At 32.1% G+C, this 19,394-nt stretch overlaps 1 protein-coding gene across 2 annotated transcripts in view; it reads right to left on the minus strand.

The window, feature by feature from the left end:
* Nucleotides 1-19,394, minus strand: part of LOC112686168 (glutamate synthase [NADH], amyloplastic) — a 33,134-nt gene that overhangs the window by 2,364 nt on the left and 11,376 nt on the right. Inside the window, exons 2-20 of one of the 2 annotated variants that reach the window (XM_025558362.1) lie at nt 12,516-12,646; nt 9,054-9,180; nt 6,208-6,486; nt 5,929-6,017; nt 5,467-5,829; nt 5,274-5,379; nt 5,066-5,188; nt 4,233-4,453; nt 3,882-4,167; nt 3,653-3,801; nt 3,336-3,576; nt 2,944-3,267; nt 2,705-2,876; nt 2,524-2,619; nt 1,507-2,465; nt 1,282-1,430; nt 1,083-1,221; nt 706-1,019; nt 37-641 (exon numbers count right to left, since the gene is read on the minus strand). In XM_025558362.1, coding sequence (XP_025414147.1) covers nt 37-641; nt 706-1,019; nt 1,083-1,221; nt 1,282-1,430; nt 1,507-2,465; nt 2,524-2,619; nt 2,705-2,876; nt 2,944-3,267; nt 3,336-3,576; nt 3,653-3,801; nt 3,882-4,167; nt 4,233-4,453; nt 5,066-5,188; nt 5,274-5,379; nt 5,467-5,829; nt 5,929-6,017; nt 6,208-6,486; nt 9,054-9,180; nt 12,516-12,646 — 4,873 coding nt within the window. Of the gene's footprint in view, nt 1-36; nt 642-705; nt 1,020-1,082; nt 1,222-1,281; nt 1,431-1,506; nt 2,466-2,523; nt 2,620-2,704; nt 2,877-2,943; nt 3,268-3,335; nt 3,577-3,652; nt 3,802-3,881; nt 4,168-4,232; nt 4,457-5,065; nt 5,189-5,273; nt 5,380-5,466; nt 5,830-5,928; nt 6,018-6,207; nt 6,487-9,053; nt 9,181-12,515; nt 12,647-19,394 lie in introns of both variants that reach the window. The other variant, XM_025558361.1, reaches the window with a different exon arrangement.

The raw sequence follows: 19,394 nt of genomic DNA on the forward strand, positions 1-19,394 counted from the left end.
TACATATACAATTTAATATATTATCACTAGATTTACCAGGGAAATTATTGGTCTGTAAAAGTTGATTCAATGCCTCTTGCCAATTATTGTTGAAAACTAAATCATTCCATTTTGGTATAATGTTTCCCAAAGGACATCCATGTGAGGATTGACAGAATGGTACACCACATTCCATACATCTAGCAGCTTGAACTCTAAGTCCCTTCCTGACATGTTGGAAATTGTAAATTTCGTCCCAATCATTAAGTCTCTTCTCAGCAGGTCTGTACATCATTGTTTCTCTTGAATATTTCACAAAACCACGAGTCTTGTCTAGAATTTTTTCAAGCCTTTTTTTTTCAAATGTTTGGTCATTAACTACTTCTTCAATGTCACGGACACTTGGTTCATTAATTGTTTCTACTGGACTTGTGTGTACTTGTGCTACTTTAGTTTCTTCAGCCAATTGTTTCAAGGCTCTTTGATATTCGTAAGGGAATACTTTAATAAATTTTGAAGCAGAATGTGGCCAAGATTCCAACAGTTTAGATGCAATGACTGATTCAGTTTTAAGAACGAATTCTTCTAAAAGAGACTGAACATAGTTAAGATCTTCTTGGCGGTCCAGAGGAAGAAGTTCAACCATTTCTGTATTGCATTTACTATAAAATAGATGATGAAGATATTATGCAAAAGAGAATTTGAAGAAAATTTAATAAATTTTACCTCTTGAAAGATTTATCCACATCAAGAACATAAGCGATACCACCGGACATACCAGCAGCAAAATTACGACCAGTAAGACCCAAAATAAGTGCGCACCCTCCAGTCATATATTCACAACCATGGTCACCAACTCCTTCAACAACTGTTATAACACCAGAATTTCTGACCGAAAAACGTTCAGCTGCAATACCCCTGAAGAATGCTTTTCCACTAGTAGCTCCATACAAACAAACATTTCCAGCTATCACATTGAGCTCAGATTGGAATGTAGATGACTTTGGTGGGTAAATTACTATTTCACCTCCAGAAAGTCCCTGAAATGATATATTATTATAAGTATTTCTGAACTCTAAAATAACCTGTGTCAATGAGCATACTTTTCCAACATAGTCATTAGCATCTCCTTCTAAAGTAACATGTACTCCTTTGGTTAAAAAAGCACAAAAACTTTGTCCAGCAGAACCTTTTAATTTTATGTTTATACTGTTTTCTGGTAGACCCTCATCACCATATTTCCTAATGAATTATAATTGATTAGAAAACAAAAATTGATTTGATGAGTATAAAAATACTCACATAGAAATATGATAGTTTAAAGTTGATGTAAAAGCACGGCATTCATTGTTAATAGTAAGTTCTATATCTACACTTTTTTGTGTACCATCAATTACTGGTTGAGCTGCAGCGATAACAATATTGTCCATACGTTTTTCTAATTGGAAATCCTAATTATAAATTATAATAACAATATTATTAGCATTAGAAAAAATAAATTATATACTTCTTAAGTGCAATTAATACTTGTGATTCTGATCCACCAACTATGTTAACACCAGGTCTCATATGAAGAGCATTTCGTAGAACAGGAGCAAGATTTAAAAATTTTGATTTAGGATTATTATTGTTGTCTGTCATTTTAAGAAGATCTGTACGACCAATAAGATCTTGATATTTGGCAACACCAAGTTTAGCCATATGTTTACGAACATCTTCAGCTAACATAAATAAGTAGTTCACTACATGTTCAGGTTTACCAGCAAATTTCTTTCTCAGTACAGGATCTTGTGTAGCAATTCCAACTGGACAAGTATTCAAATGACATTTTCTCATCATGGTACATCCAAGTACAATCAACGGTGCAGTACTCAAGCCTATTTCATCAGCACCCAATAAAGCAGCTACAATGACATCGAAACCTGTTCTTATTTGACCATCAGCTTGTACCACTACTCTGGATCTTAAGTTATTCAATACAAGGACTTGATGAGTTTCTGCCACACCAAGTTCCCATGGAAGTCCTGCGTTTTTGATACCAGTCCATGAACTAGCTCCAGTACCGCCATCGTGACCAGAAATTACAATGTGTTCAGCTTTTCCTTTAGCTACACCTGAAGCTACAACTCCTACACCAACTTCGGAAACAAGTTTCACAGATATCCTTGCATTAGGATTGGCACACTTCAAATCATAAATAAGTTCTGCTAAATCTTCAATTGAATAGATATCGTGATGAGGTGGTGGAGATATTAATCCAACACCAGGTACTGAGTGTCTAGTGCTAGCAATGTCTTTAGTCACTTTATAGCCAGGCAACTCTCCTCCTTCACCAGGTTTAGCACCCTGGGCCATTTTAATTTGTAGGTCATCAGCATGAGCCAGATAAGAACTGGTAACTCCAAATCTACCAGATGCAACTTGTTTGATAGCTGATCGCTTGTTGGTCTCTGTCTCTTGATTTAAATAGCGGTCAGCATTTTCACCTGTAAAAATATATTTTGATTAGAATACAATTTATTGATAAATCTAAGATATTAATACCTCCTTCTCCTGTATTTGATTTTCCTCCGATTCTGTTCATTGCAATTGCCAAAGTTGAGTGAGCTTCAATAGAGATTGAACCAAAACTCATTGCACCTGATTGCATTAATTAAACGCATATTAAATATAAAAAAATTTAATTATTATTATTTTCTTAATAAGCTAATTATTAATATATTACCTGTAGCAAATCTCTTTACAATATTTGCTGCTGGTTCAACTTCAGAAATATCAATCGATTTAGTAGTAGGAACTAATTCCAACTGACCTCTAAGGGTACAAGCCCGTACACTTTCCATAGTAGATTCACAAAATTTATCATATGAGTTGGTACTTTTGTTAACTGCTGCTTCCTATTGTATAAAATTATTGTGAGCAAGTACAGATATAAATAACAGTTTTATTTTTTTATATTCTTACTTGTAAATTGGCAATGCTGATTGGATCATTAATATGTTTTTCACCACCTGAACGCCAGTGGAAATAACCAGGGTTCATCAAAACCAACATATCCGTGTTACGATAAGAATAAGATAAGAAGTGACGTTCATATGCTTCATTGGCCAAGCGCTCAAAAGTTATACCACCAATACGTGACTGTGTGCCTTTAAAACACTTGTTGATTACTTCATCAGCCAAACCAACAGCTTCAAATATCTGAGCTCCTTTATAAGATTGCAATGTGGATATACCCATTTTTGCCATAACTTTGGATATTCCACGTTCCATTGCTTCACAATAGTTCTAAAAGTGTAATTAAGACATTGTAAAAATAAATTTGAGTCTAATAAAGATTAATTTTAGTAACTAACTTCAAATAATATTTTATCGGTATATGATGGATCCAAAACTCCTTCAGCACGTAAAGTTTTGGCCATTTCAAATACAAGGTAAGGACATATCCCATCAGCACCATAACCCAATAAGACACACATTTGATGAACTTCTCTAGCTTCACCGGTTTCAACTATTAACCCAACTTTCATCCTTAACCTGAGTTCAATCAAATGATGATGCGTTGCTCCTAAGGCCAACAAAATACTGACCGGTATTCTGAAAAAAATTAAGAATAATTAAAAATAGGTTGATTTTTTTATGATTATTGAAATCACTAAAATAAATATTTTACCTTTCAGCTCCGGCCGATCTATCAGACAATATAATGAGTTGATAATTGTTTTTAGCAGCATCACTGGCATCTTCGCATATGCGATCGAGTGCTTTTGAAAATCCTGATGGACCTTCATCCTTACTAAATGTAACATCAATAACTTTGGTCTGTAAAATATATAACAATTTAGTATTATGATTTATTATATTATATTATACAGGAAAATTAATAATTTACAAATTTTTACCTTCCAGCCACGGTGTTGATTATTGCGCAAGACTTCCAGATCATAGAGAGACAGTATTGGATTTGGTAAGAATAATCTATGACACTGTTTGGCGCTTGGTATCAGAATGTTTGCTTCCGGACCAATAGGGCACATCAATGACATGACGATTTTTTCACGGAAAGGATCAATAGGTGGATTTGTTACTTGGGCAAATAGTTGTTTAAAGTAAGAGTATATCAATGGCTGAAACAAGGAAAGGCAAGCAAGTGGGGCATCATTTCCCATAGATCCCAATGCTTCTTTTCTAAAATAATATAAATATATGTTAAACACGAAATAATTATTTAAGTTCACTCTCATAATATATACTTTGTTCTAATCATTGGAATGATTAACATATTGATGGTTTCAATTGAGTAACTAAATAACAAAAGGCGTCTATCTCCTCCCCATATGCGAGTCATCTCTTGTTCTGGAATGTTTTCTCTAAGCGTCTTTTTACGTTCACCACTTATAAATTCAATTGATTTGGCTCTCACCAAACCAAATCCTTTAGCAACAGCTTCTTCTCGTAAATCTTCTATTGTAATCCTCTACAGAGTAAATAAAAATATTTTATTTCAAGGAAATAATGAAAAATAAAAATACAAACAGATATATACAACATTTAAACATACATACATATATGTACACACAATATACTAAATAAAGTTGTTAATTCTAGAGTATATATACATGTATCTAAAATACTTATTAGCTCATTAAATTAATAAAATAAATTTATAAAACCATCAAAATTAATAATAGCATAAATGTAAATAAAACCTTAAAAAACTAAACAGCAAGGCATGTTTACATACAATTACTATGTAAGTTTTAAGTACAGATAAAACGAAGAAAACAAAAACCTCTTATAGTTGTAATTATTTACAATATCATACCTACATGTAAATAAAATCTTATAAAATGTAATAGCTAGGCGTTATAGGGGAAATATACACGGGTAAGATAAGGGTATGTGCAGATCGAAGAAAAGCATATTTTCAAACCAATTATCAACACATATAACTCACCCTCTATAAAGTCAGTACAGGAAACAATTTGCGGCCGCGGATAAACAAACAAAATTTTTCGTCATTAAATTTTGGTGAATAATAACTATGTTATATGTTTACAGTTTTAGAACTTAATTGTTTTATTACCTGTTCTCTGAGCCAATCGGAATGGGGTCTACTTCTCGCGATGTCCAGTTTGAGCTGAACGTCTTGTATGATGCGCTTCTCTTTGGTGTCAACAAGCAACATGCGCCCTGGTTTCAAACGGCTCTGCAAAATTATTACAATATATTTGCGCTTGAACACATGACGCGTGTGCGCACGAAGTGAAATTACACTGCGGTTTTGCTCTCACCTTCAAAGCCACATTGGCCGGATCCGTCTCGTACACACCGACTTCAGACGCCATGACCATGATGTTGTCTTTTAAGACGTAGAAACGAGATGGTCTCAGGCCATTCCTACGAACAATTATCGTTTCGCGATTTACGTAAGCACAATAATCAATTTTGTTTCGTTAACGGCAAGCCATTGCGATTGCGCAGTACCTGTCCAGCAAAGCGCCCACGTATCGCCCGTCGGTGAACGTCAGAAGAGCGGGACCGTCCCACGGTTCCATTGCGCATGCGGCCCAGTTGTAGAAATCTCTTTTCTCGGACGGCATGGTCTGATCGTTTTGCCAGGCTTCCGGGACCATGGTCATCACGGCTTCGGGCAGCGAGCACTCTCCGGCGTTGATCAGGAACTCCAAAACGCAATCGGCCGATCCGGAGTCGGAAAGATTTGGCTCGACCACTGGGTACAACTTCTTGATGTCGTCGAAGTGCTTGCTCTCCATCACGCCTTCGCGGGCCGTCATGAAGTTCACGTTACCGCGTACCGTGTTGATCTCGCCGTTGTGCGCCAACACCCTGTACACAACAACAAACGTTATTATCGGCTGTCGAAACGGCATGGCAATGGGGAGCGGGGATGGGGTTGGTACAGCGGGTCGGTAGAACTATGCGCACCTCAATGGATGAGCTCTCTCCCAGCTCGGGAAAGTGTTCGTGGAGAATCTGGTGTGAACGAGCGCTAAGTACGTCTCGTAATTTGGACTCTGCAAATACAATACGGATTAGTGTACTATACGAGTGTGTACGCGGCGCTGATAGCAGACAGCAGTGCTCTACGACAACGTTCGTAAAGGATCAATCTTTTCGGGAGATTTTTCGAAAAATTGAACTTTTTTCGCGTACAGCACTTCAAGAGTCGTGCGATCACTCAGCTATCGATAGAAATAAGATTACTTGTAGATCGGTGAAATACGCCCACAGCTGGTCGGACGTGAACTGGCCCTTGTAAACGACGATGGTATGCGACAACGAGCAAATGTAAAATCTCCTGCCTGGCTTGGGTATGGTGTGCGTGGAACGCTTGCGAAGCGCGAACACGCGGCGTTTGAAGTCGTCCTCGACGTACGCATCGGCCGCGTCCACTACGAACACCTGACGAATGAACGGCTCGCTGCTCCTGGCCACCTCACCGATTTGGTCGTTGCGCACCGGCACCGTTCTCCAGCACAACACCTGGAAACGTTACGGCCCCGCGCCCCAATTAGATTACTTCGTGACTTCACACGGCTCCCGGTGGTGGTGGCCACCCGCGGGTACCAAATAATCGTATCCGTTATATACGATGTATACGCGTAATGGTCGCACTAAGTAAGGATAATTCCACATCGAGAGGACAGAATAGGCCGTGTAAGGTGTATAAAAATAGTGTATGTGTGTGTGTGTGTGTGTGTGTGTGTTAGTGAGTGTATGCTAGTGTGTCAGTGGCGTGAACAGAACTTAGATTGTCCGTGGCAAATAATCCAGCGGGCCTTACAAAGATCCACCCCTGATAATAGATAATAAACATTTAAAAACATATTTAACATACAATTATGAATATGGTCATTTTTTTATTATTACGCATTATGCATTATATGTATCCAATTTTTTTTTTAGTTCGAATAATATAAATGAGGCAATAACAAATTTTAAAATATTTAATTTATATTTAAAGAAATGTTCCATCAGTTTTACGAATATTGTTTCTTGCTTTTGCTTCAGCAAACTTATCGATTAAATCTTCGAATTTAATCTCTCGAACGGTTTCTTGTTCGATTGAAAGTAATGCCAGACCACTTAAACAATTTTATACACGAATCGATGACGAATCGAGTAATCGACAGTCGCCTACACGATTTCCTAGACTAGAGGTTTTAGTGCTCAAAATGTAGAGTGCGTTTCCATGTTGTTTCTCTTCTAAAATGGTTGTAATATTTATATATACTAATATCGCAGACGCCGCATACCGACAAACAAACGCTGCACATAAAATAATCTATAAGGGTGTATCAACCATTTTTTTAAACAGTAAATTAATTTTATTAATTAAAATTATAATAAATTAAGTAATTTTATTTTGTTAGATCATGGTTTTTTTTAAATGCAATAATAGAGAACTGTTTTTAGGATTCTCAAGATTACTTGATTGACCCTCAAGAGTCATGGGCCCGAGGATTATTGCCCGTCATGCCACCCTATCGGTACGCCACGCCACTGGTGTGTATGTGTGTGATATAGGATTAACATGCAAATCTCGTAAGTACAGCACCTGTAAGTTAATACACGGTACAATACGTAATAAATATATTTAAACAGTGCAGATGATAATTTTGTTTTTGTTTTTAAATACTATTTTCGCGTAATAGCTTAACTTCTAAAATACAGTATTTTTCTTATAAATGTTCTATTTTGTTAAATTAAAAATAAATATTCTATTGGTAATTCTATGCATTTGTTACTATATAATATATTTATATACATACATAATATATTATAATATACAATATAATATATTATATACATATAATTATATACTCTAATATTGGTAATTGTGTTACATTTTTACGTTTAAAAAATACGTAGATCTTATCGCTTATGAAAAAGATATTTAAAAAAATAGAATTTAAAGGAAAAATTGTATAATATAACTTTTCCAATATTCCAATTTTTTATTGATTTAATTGATTTAATTCAAAATTTAAAAGAATAATTGAAATTTTAATATAAGCTCGATTTCTATCGATATTTGTTTATTTATAAGTTCTAGCTAATTTAAATAAATAACATATTTGTTTTAGTTTCACTACGTTTAAACTAAAGATAAAACTTGGAAACATATTTTGCAATTCAATCAATCAAATATAAAACCGTATTTTATAGATAAAAAACAAGAGTCGTATAAAAATGGTAACATTTACTTGGGTTTGAAAATATTAAAAATATTATACAATTTGTGCCAATAATGTGTGATTTCAATGAAAACATTTTTTTTTTTACAAAAACAATGAACGTGTTGCATAAAAAATGTTTAAATTATTTGTTGAACCATAAACGACCAAACCATTAAATAATGTTAACCTAAATTTTAAATGAAAATGATTAAAATTTGTTTTGGTATAAAATTAATAATGTATAAATATAAATAATAATATATATATATATATATATATATATATATATATAAAATATACAATATACATTGTATATAGGTACTATATATTATTATATTTATGAATACGTACATATACATATAATTTATATAAGTATAGTGATGTAAATTAAAAAAAAAAAAAATTAAAAAAATAAAAAAAAATAGACACAGATGATAAATTTACCGTACGACGGATACGTGCAGTGGTTGTCTATCGATCGATTCGGCTATTTTGTTTCCGTCGGTATTTGTATATTATTGACCAGGGCCGTTCTGCAATAAACAATATCATAACCTAGCTCACATATGCTCACACTAAGAGGATGGGGCTCACTTGTTGATCGTTATAAACATGTTTATTTCGTTTTTATAACGTTTCATTATCGTATAAATTTTGACTTTTAGTTTTGATTTTAACAGTTTTCCAATACAATATTATAATCGCTGCCGATTTTTATATCGCAGGCGAAAACCTTTTTTTTTTCACTACTTACGCGCTGCGGGCAGATGGACGGACGGTTTGTGGCCACGCGTATTGCGCTTATGGTGCTAAAAAGTATTTGATTGGCCGTATGCACACGCATTATAATGTACGTCGTCAATAACTCACTTTGATTTTGTACTCTAAACCAATGGCCGCAAACATCTCTTCGCTCTCGGCGTGATGCGCCTTGTCCAAGTAAAACATGCCAGTTGCGTACTTGCCCTCCGGCGGCAGTTCTACATTTTCCTGTTCCCTGTAACAGTAAATAAAAATCGACTTATTACAGATCTTGTGAAGACTTTTCTCGGTGTATTCCCTAGTAAGATTGATTAGTGGAAATACACCGGCTCGCCAAGCGTCTCAATCGAAGGCGATGTCATTGGTGTGCATGGATACGATTTTTTTTTTTATGGGGTAACGTTTAGATTTATAGCTAAGTAATATCAGGGCTTGGGATTTTAAATCGTTACACGATAGGTACGTAAATATGAAATCGAAAATAACAGAACTTGCACTTATGCGCACTTGTTTATTTTTAAATACTTATATGATTGCTTGTCTAGTAATGTGATTGTATAATTATAATTATGATGATGAAATATTTTATTTTTGTGTTATGTCCGTGATATTATTGTTCTATACGGCAATCAAATCTCATATTAAAAAGCACTTCTTCTGAGTTTGGGGAAGGTGGGCTGTTATGAGTCTTTTGTACTCTCCGTCTCAACTCTACTGACCGATGTATATATATCAATTGATAATTTACATACTCTTATAAAAATAATCTTCTGTAAAAATATACTAATAATAATTCCAAAACGACAAATTTGAGTAGATATTTAGTAAGAGTAAGACTACAGAGTATGTACATAAAGAAGAGACGTTTAGTATTTAAATTATACGTGGACAAACAATGTACGATTTGCACATTGGCAAATCCGATAACTAAAAAAGTAAATTTCGATAAATTGCCAAGTGTTCATCATATATTATTTGATTAACGAATTTATTTTAGTGCACAGCTGTGATGTTAGAAAATTAAACTATTTACTATGGCAATTTTGATAGTTCTATTCAAAATGTATCTATTGGAAAGTTTCCAACGATAAGCTTTAATTATGAATAATGAAAATGCACAAGGATTGAAATAATAAAAATTTAGATATATTTCGACATTGAAAAAAAAAAGATAAAATATCGTGATGATTAAGAAGAAATTGTCCTTGAAGGTAAATAAAATATATTAAATTGTTGGTAATTTAATTTTTGTATAATAATAGATAATAGTATTAGAAAATAAATATTTTACATGGTTAATTAAGTGTTTAATGATAAAAAAAAAATTGATTTGTTGCGTACAATTTATGGACAAGTTATTTTCGATCACGGGTTAGTATTATTAAGATGTTATTGAATATTTTAGGTTGCTTGAAAATATTTTATAAATATTTGTGATTGGGTATCTAGTTAAAAGAAAGGGTGAATACTTTTTATTCACAAGACATTTTAAGAGCTGCGGGTGTGAAATAATCGATATAGAAATATTATTTGTAAACTTATGATTACAGAGTAATATTAATAATTAATAAGTAATTTTTATACACAGTAATTACGTGATAAACCATGACCATAATATCATAAGGCTGAAATTATTAACATTATATTACACTACACTGAAAAATATTTTTAAAATTTATTATATTTCAGATAATATTTTAAGAATCAGATTATTATAATTTCGAACACAACGATCAATTTCAATGTTATCATTGACTATTTGAATGTACAAAATTTTCATACTACTCCGACATAAGTGGAAGTAACGTGTGGCGTTTACTAATCATAATTTAATTTTTTATTGTAGCATAATTATCCAAGTTGAAACTATAGAAGCTTTAAATAAATAATCATTATATTTTATACCTCAAATTGAATACGAATTACGTTTTTGTTAATCTATGGTTTTCTGATAAATGTTATAAAAAAACATTGAAGCAATTAATTTTGTTGCTAAAAGTAATTTGATCTGTCACAGTGGGAGTTCTATTGGACACTTAAAATTTAATTTTCAACTAACTAACTCACTCATTATCGTTTAATTTAATTGATGATCCATCTATTATCCCAATCGATCTGTCACAAACTTTACAAAAATGATACAATGAAACTTCAATGAACTAATAGTGAATGACATCCAGTAAAAATATCATATTTTGGAATGGATTGAAATATAACAATTATATTAATAATTTTGTATGTTCATAATAGAATCAATGTGGATATTAAATAAAATTATTATACATTAGTATTATTTAATAATTATAATGAAATAATTATGTAGTTATTATTATTACAAAACAGTATTTACGTAATTAAGTTCATGTTTATTCAACTTTATTACATTTTTTTACGTACGATTTTATTATTATGAAACTATAATTTTAACGGTTATTTAATATCTTTATATTAACTTTTGTGGAGCAGAAAAATAAAAAATAAATTAATATCAAGTAGACTTACACTGTTAAATACTAAAAGAAGTAATTAATATTAAGAATTCAGTATTTTTTTTTTTTTTTTTAAACACAATAATACGTTGTTACTGACTTGTAACTCTCTTAGCTATAAGAAACTTTTATCATTTTTTTAATTCTTTCTTATTGTGCTCTTTTGTACTTCTAATTATTTTTTAAGGCTATCCACTTGCGAGGTCTTCAAATATGGCGTAAGCCGTTGTTATGGGTTCGGTTCTTAGTCACGTTGTCAGTGTAGGATAAAAATGTAATGATACTTAAAACATTAAATACTCCTTTTTTTGGGTTAACCGTTAAACAATTATATTCATTTCTTGAATATTAAAGTTTAATTTTTCCTATATTTTCTGATACATTGAAAACTTTAGAGTAACGTACAGCAAACTAATTGATCTTTATAATAATCATGCAGTCTAGATTTATTTCAGCTACGAATTTCAATCAATCCTTTACTATGGTGTACTTTAAAATTGTACATCATAATAAGAAATAATAATAATTTAAATTAGTGATCATATAATCAACAATTATCTCATTGATTAATAATTATCAACACTAAGCTATTTTTTCTTAACATTTTCAATTACTTAACGAACGTAAGTTCTCATACGATATTATACATAAAATTATTTTGATCAATGTTGGCTTTCCACATAATTTGTCACATAATTTTAACCATCAGGGAAGCACTTTGAAAATAATTAAAAAGATTAGATTAGTACATATAGTCTATATAGTATATTAGATTAGTACTTGTAATATGAGTGTTATACATAAATAACTTTTTAATTATTGTCTACTAGTAATCGCAATCAATCAATTACCTGTTAATTATAAAAATATTTTTCAATTAATTTTAACATTGAACGTTTTTACACTTTAATCACTGGTGAATTACATTATTATATATTGTCAGTAAGTAAGTTACTTGAACCATTTTTATGGTCACAGCCTCCTGAGCTCTATATTTAAGTCGGTGTATTGAAATCGTTAAGGGGGAAAAATCTATATTTTACTTATACATAGCATTGCGTATAATATAATAATGGCAAACCTTAGTTCGTGGGCGTAAAACGAGTGTGGTATTGCTGTCAATACACCCGCGCCGTCGCCAGAATCGTTGTCGCATGAGCATGCGCCTCGATGGTTCATTTTTATGGCCAATTTTTGCGCATCGCGAACGATCTGGAAAATATAACAAAAACATAATTATAATGGAAATACTTTTATCCAGGAGATTACAGTATTATTCGCGTTCTATTAAAGTGTTTTCTGGTGAAATTGTTAATATATTTATATTTAGTACTATTTACGGTCGAGTCACAATTATAGAACTCCGGATTATATCTCGCATCACTCCACAAGTACTTTAATATCAACGTATCTTGATATTTTTAATTATTTTTCCGCTTTTTAGACGCGAGTTACAGTGTTTTGTCTGTACATGAGTATGCACAAGATCACTGCGTTTCATTTAACTCATACATATATTTTGTTTCCACACTGAAAAAAATCATACTGAGTTTCTACACTACCCATTTTTCTAGTTCAAAGATTAAAGTAATAAGTATAAGGCTAATAGAATTTTTAATTTTGGTAATCAAGAATATGAATACACTAAAAGACTGAATCTTTAGCAAAGTAAATATATCGGACATATAGTTTTAAATACATTTGCAAACATTGGTATTATAATGCTAGATCAAATTTCCATCGTTAAATTATGTGCATTTTCATATTTTTAAGTTTGTAATGTTGAAACACAAACATTATAATTCAGAATGATATGGGGAAAATTAAAATGTTTTAGTTTTTAAAATGCTAGTGAGTGCCCAGTCAAAGTAAAATTCAATCATAATTTTAGTTGTGTTGCTACTGTCTTATTGGTACAAGGAAATAAATAAAAATAAAAAAATAATGGCTTTAGACACCAGCAACTTTAAAAGCATTCGAGTTTTCAAAATTAAAGAAAGATGATGGCTTAATATAAATTATTTTTAATAGTAATACATGCAATTATGACTAGAACGTAAACAACGAATCATTTTTTAAGACTGGTATATTTAATGCAGATAGTTTATTATGTAATAAGAGTATCAAATTCCTTTAGTATTTTTAACAGAAATTTTAACCATGTAAGACATTATTAAAACAGTAGTTTATTTCGCTCATACAAAATAAAAGAGAGAATTATTATTAATTATTTTGTAATAAAATAACGTTTTTATCTAACAATTTTTTTTTTTTTTTTTAGTTGCAAATAACTGATTTGTTTTATTTTATAGTCAAATACAATTATGCAATGTCTTGCAGTCAATCGGATGAAATTTTCGATTTTAAGTAATGATGCTGAACGAGCGAAACGAAGGACATGAGAAATCACATTATTTGAATTTTCGTTACAAGAACCGAAATTTATAACACCGGAAAAATTTAATAGTGTACCGTAGTATATTCATATGTCTAATTTAATAGCCATAGAGCTTTATATTTTAATCAAACATTCAGGCTGCGGAGCATATTTTAAATTCTGAGTATAGAGTGGAATAATATTTCGATTGTACATAAATATAATACGATGTTTTTTCTTGTGTTTAATATACTTTTGGTGTCTCTAATACGTTAAATAGCGTGGTGCTATCAATTGATCTGAAACACAAGTACACTGTATGTGGTCTATTAAAATGGATATTTTTAAATTCTCTAGCAATAGTTTTCAAGACATTTTTAAAAACTGGTGAAAACACTTAACGTTCTCCATAATTTAAACCATTTGAAAATATATTATGACCAGGCTTATTACATATATTATTTTTTAATTGTACATAAAATCTGTTTATCTCGTCTGCTTTTCTCGTACATGACAATTTTGACGAAAATTGTGTAGATATATAATATGTATATAATAATTATCTTATTTCCCGCTAACAAATAATTAGTGGATATGAATCCAAGTAATTGAGAGTAAAGATGTTATCTATAATTGAAGGAAAAGGTCGGCGTTATCACATAAAATTCATAATAAACGAGTCATTTTCAATCATTGATATTGAACCATTAAAGTACTATATCGTTCTTTATATTTTATATTAAGTTCACAATGAATAATTATTGAATAAATTAAGTATTACTATGCTGCAACTTAAAGCCGAACTTAACTCGACTAGACGGACATCTAAAACAATAAATAGTAGGTATAAAATAAAAAGTAATTATTCTACTTAATCCTATGAATAATTACGGATTCGTGGAATAAGTAAAAATAAGGAGGATTATTAAGAGATAATAAACACTCGGAAGCAAATCATTGCGCCTACTGACTACACGGTGTATAAATTATATAATATATCGAATTAAAATTTTAGCTGCTAGATAAATGAAGTCGAGTGTTAATATGCGCCATATTATAGGTGTGACATAACGTTGTTAATACATTGTAGTTTATTACATTTAATAAGATTAATTAGAACTTCCATGTTCATACCACATCGATTGTTTATTCATTTTAGTGGTATATTGCCAACTATAGTCGACGGTATTACGTTTTATATCTCAGTACATGTTATAAACTTCAATTATAATTATTGGTAACAATAATTACATAATGATGTTTAACAAACTTATGTGTAACATTTAATCAAAATCTTTATATCATAATGTTTAATTAATTTATCGAAGTCTAACACGATTTAATGTTGAATGTTATCTAAGTTATTAATTTTGCATAGCAAAAACGGCTATCTGAAATAGTATTTATTCTAATTACATCAATAATAATTATTGCACAAATAATTTGAACGGAATGTACAAAATGTAAATAAAATGCCAATTGAATAAAGATAAATGTGTTGTTTAAATCATAGGTAGAAATAATTTTAATTGAAAATTTCTCACGTTGAAATTGCTCTTTTTAAATCGTACAAATAATGATCAAGATGGGTACCTCGTGCGTGAATACATATTGTTTAAGATATATCATATACTACTCGAGTTTAAGGATCGAACAAATTTAATTGATTTCTTATGTACGGCACAAAGAACTTTTCGTGTCAAAGCCATTGCCGTTCAAACAGTATTATACATTAAATATTATGTAATGCTGTGTACGAAATAGGTTATGGAATTTTTAGTTTAGCCTTCTAAAAGAGGAAAATAAATAAATTCCGAAAGTAGCAATTTCAGTGAGCTTTACAAAAACCATGCAATAACGTATCACAAAGGTTAGGTCGAACAAGTAGATTAGGTTTTGAAATTCTCTAGATACAATAAATCTTCATTCGAGTTGTTAGAGAAATTTCATCACGGTATGCGTTCAATACTAATATACGTTGGTTGTCACTTTTCAATCACCTATTAGATAATAATGCGGAGCAGTCCGAAAGTAATAATTAAATAATGCAATTATTTCATTAGCATCTGGGTTCGATTTTCAGGGCCAATCATTAGTCGAGGTTATAATTGATACCCTATACATTTAAATTGTGTAACGATCAAGCGCGCGTACATATAATGAACACAAGTTGCTGGTATTTTGTTGGCTTCTAGTTTTAAATTGATTTAATAACTATTATTTTCTTTGGGCGAGAAATAACTATTCGACGATTGAGCAGAAAACGTTTAATATGAATCAAATATTATTATAGCTAAAAATGTATAAGATAGCACGGAATGAATTAAAATTGGATATGCATTCACAAATTCGTTTGTATTAGAACGTTCCAAGCACATTTCTTATTATTATATTATTAATCTCATTGACTGATGATAAGAACTTTTTTCGATTCAACTTATATCGAAAGACATCGTACCCGGTTTTTTTTTTTTCAAGACTAGTCATAAACGCATAAATACATAGTCGTTATACACGTAAAAATTCGACGAACGCCACTTGAGCGTTTACGAGAGATAAAAAATTAATTTCATATTATATTGTTCCTACGGATTTTCGTCTCCGGTTCTTTTCATGCCCATTGTTTTAATTTCTAGCTATTGTTTAAGTGGCAATCATTGATTTTGTAGCGGGCGTGTGGCGAGACCAAAGGAAAAAGCCGTAAAACAATTTAATACATGATAGAAGGTTTTATACGATAAATTATTATATTCGCTGGTACTGCCGGCGTGTATAGATAGTATTTTGATATTTAATAAAAACGATTTTTGTTGAACTGCTACTTTAGGGGATATTTTGAATTTATTTTCGCCAGATAGAAGCGATATAAGACCAAAATATAAAATCCTTTTTCAAAAAAGTAAATTTTCAGTATTTCTACATACACCGAGTTTCGTTCACAAAACTTCTATGAAAATATATAAACATTACAGTGAGATATACGAATTACGTACGACCAATAAGCTTAGACCTTAGATAAGTTCAGAAAAATCAATATTGGAGAAGAAGGGCACGATCCATTTATCGATTCACAACCCCATCTGTTCTAACCACAAACCGAAGTAACATAACTGATTGGAAAAAAAAAAATGAACATAGGTATATACTGTCGACGTGCAAATTAGATGGAACTTATGGAAATGGACGGCGGCGGCCGAATTAGTGGGTCAAGTGTACATGGCGGGGCAAGGGAACCGGGAAAATCGTCGAGGCGCTGCCGTCGGGGTTGGTTTCAGTGGACGTGGCGGAATAACAGAAAGCGCAGTTGGCAACGTTCTGGTAAACTCCCTCTATCCGTGTGCCGTTAACAACCGATCGATCCACAAGTTTCCCAAACCAACGTTATGCAGCCGTGATAACAAAGGACGGGGATTTTTTGTTTTCTTCGGATCCTCGTCCGAACCCTCGTGTGCACGTCGCCGTATATATATATATATATATATATATATACATACATATACAATATGAATAAATCGTAGACAAACACGTCCGCGCACTCGCTCTCGCGGTGGAACCACAAACTCACTAGCCCGGTGACGTCACTGCGCACCCGCCGTCCCACCGACTTTCGACGTGGTAACGTTAACAATGCTTCGTGTCTGAACGAACGCCAGGGGATGGTCATATTATTGCGCCATATGATGCGAATACTGCGGCGGCGGCAATAAAGTTATAAAGTTATAAAGCTGATTACACGCTACGCGTTTTCGAGCGTTTTAGAAGCGGCGTTCGAACGCCAAAAATCAAACACGCATCAACATACGGTCAGTCATGTTCACACAGGGTAAAAACCGAGCGTCTGAACTCTTCGAAACGCGTACGTTTAATTTCGAGCGTTTTGGACGCTGCAACATCTTAAATTTATCAATGTATTTTCCATGTTGTATTCACACTGGGCGTTTGCGACGTCGCGTTTTGCAGCGTTCCGGTTTAGTTTATTTTATTTGGTTGCCAAACGCCGACTTGCTGCGCTATAACTTTGTTTTGTTACTATTTTTTTCTCTCCTTACGTTGTTCCAATCTTTTATACAATACATACACTAAGCAAGCTGCTTTCACATCATCTAATGTATTTATGTATAATCCGTTTAATGTCATTTTCAAACAAATTAAATAAAAAAAGTAACAGAGACGTAGTAAGATGTGTATATGAGTACGTTTAAATATCAAACGACAGTATTTTGGACGAGGTTAGGTTACACCATTTCCCACGTGTACGCTCCCGATAATATTTGTTTCAAAAACAAGTTGTTAAAACGCGTACGCAAGCGTCTAAAACGCATAGTGTGTGACTAACCTGACGCGAGCGTTTTGAATGCCGCGTTTTTAAAACGAGTACAGTTGCGTCTAAAACGCATAGTGTGTAACCAGCTTTAGAGTGTTACTAATTCTGTACGGTCTTTTCCGACCTATACGTGATTGCCGACATAACAACCACGCATGACCGGAAATACGTCCGCACACAGGTATACGGGAGAGACGCTCGGCAAATGATCTTTCTGAAGTTTTTTCGGGTAACGTCAAAAGCCATGGAGATACAAAACAGCGACAAACACTTGAACCTAACACCGGTTTTCGCCTTGAAAACCACTATTTTATGAACTTAATTGAATTTCCATTCCGTACAGAAAGAAATTGCACATTATTAAGTTTATATGATTCGTACTCGGAAATCATTAAAGTATTATGAATGAATACAAATCGCGAATATTACATTTTAATCTACAGTAATATATAAATTAATTTATGTTTTTGGTCGATTGTTTCACCAGAGTCAAATAGAGTAGTATTGGCTGGTTAAATTATTAATTTAATTGAAAAAGTTTAAGGCTTATCTTTTTCAAACCATGTATCCATAAATGAAAATGATGTTCGTACAATATATATCTACCTGTACGGTTTGAATTTGGGAATAGATTTTTTTTTATTTATTATGGCTTAGCGGCCTAAGCTGTATGCAGATTACTAAAAATCGGTATAAACCCTATCAGGAAAGTCGCAGTGACGTTACGAGTATGAACTTGTTTCAATAAGGACCCGTTCGCCGAGATAACATTGATAGTTGAGCAATTTCAAGTTATTATTTTCCAAATTAACTTAAACTAACATAAAAAACCTGAGTAGATTAAACGGATTTTTTTTTTTTTTTTAATTTGCTTTTATTAAAAAAAACATTACATCATATAAATTTAATTTAAATGTAATGAGTTTTATTTTTATATTCATTAGATTTTTATTTATAAGACAATTCGAAAAAATAGAGTTTAATATATAGATTACCTAATAATTACAATTCCCAATCAGTAGATATATGTTAATGGCTACATAAGAATTACGCCCCAAAATAAAAAAAATTGATAAGTAAATACACGAATCGTGTCCGACTTTGTCTAAACGACTACATGAGGTATGTGAAAATGGTTAATTAAATCGTCTCGATTTTATTAAAAAGATATCGCTCAAGTTTTCACCAGTCTTATACTTTTTTAATATAATTTAATTGGCATACTTCTAATTGTATAAAAACGACATAAAACAATATGT

The sequence above is a fragment of the Sipha flava genome, unplaced genomic scaffold (assembly GCF_003268045.1).
Source record: "Sipha flava isolate LNK unplaced genomic scaffold, YSA_version1 2_pilon_pilon, whole genome shotgun sequence".
In the NCBI taxonomy this organism is placed as follows: Eukaryota; Metazoa; Arthropoda; class Insecta; order Hemiptera; family Aphididae; genus Sipha; species Sipha flava.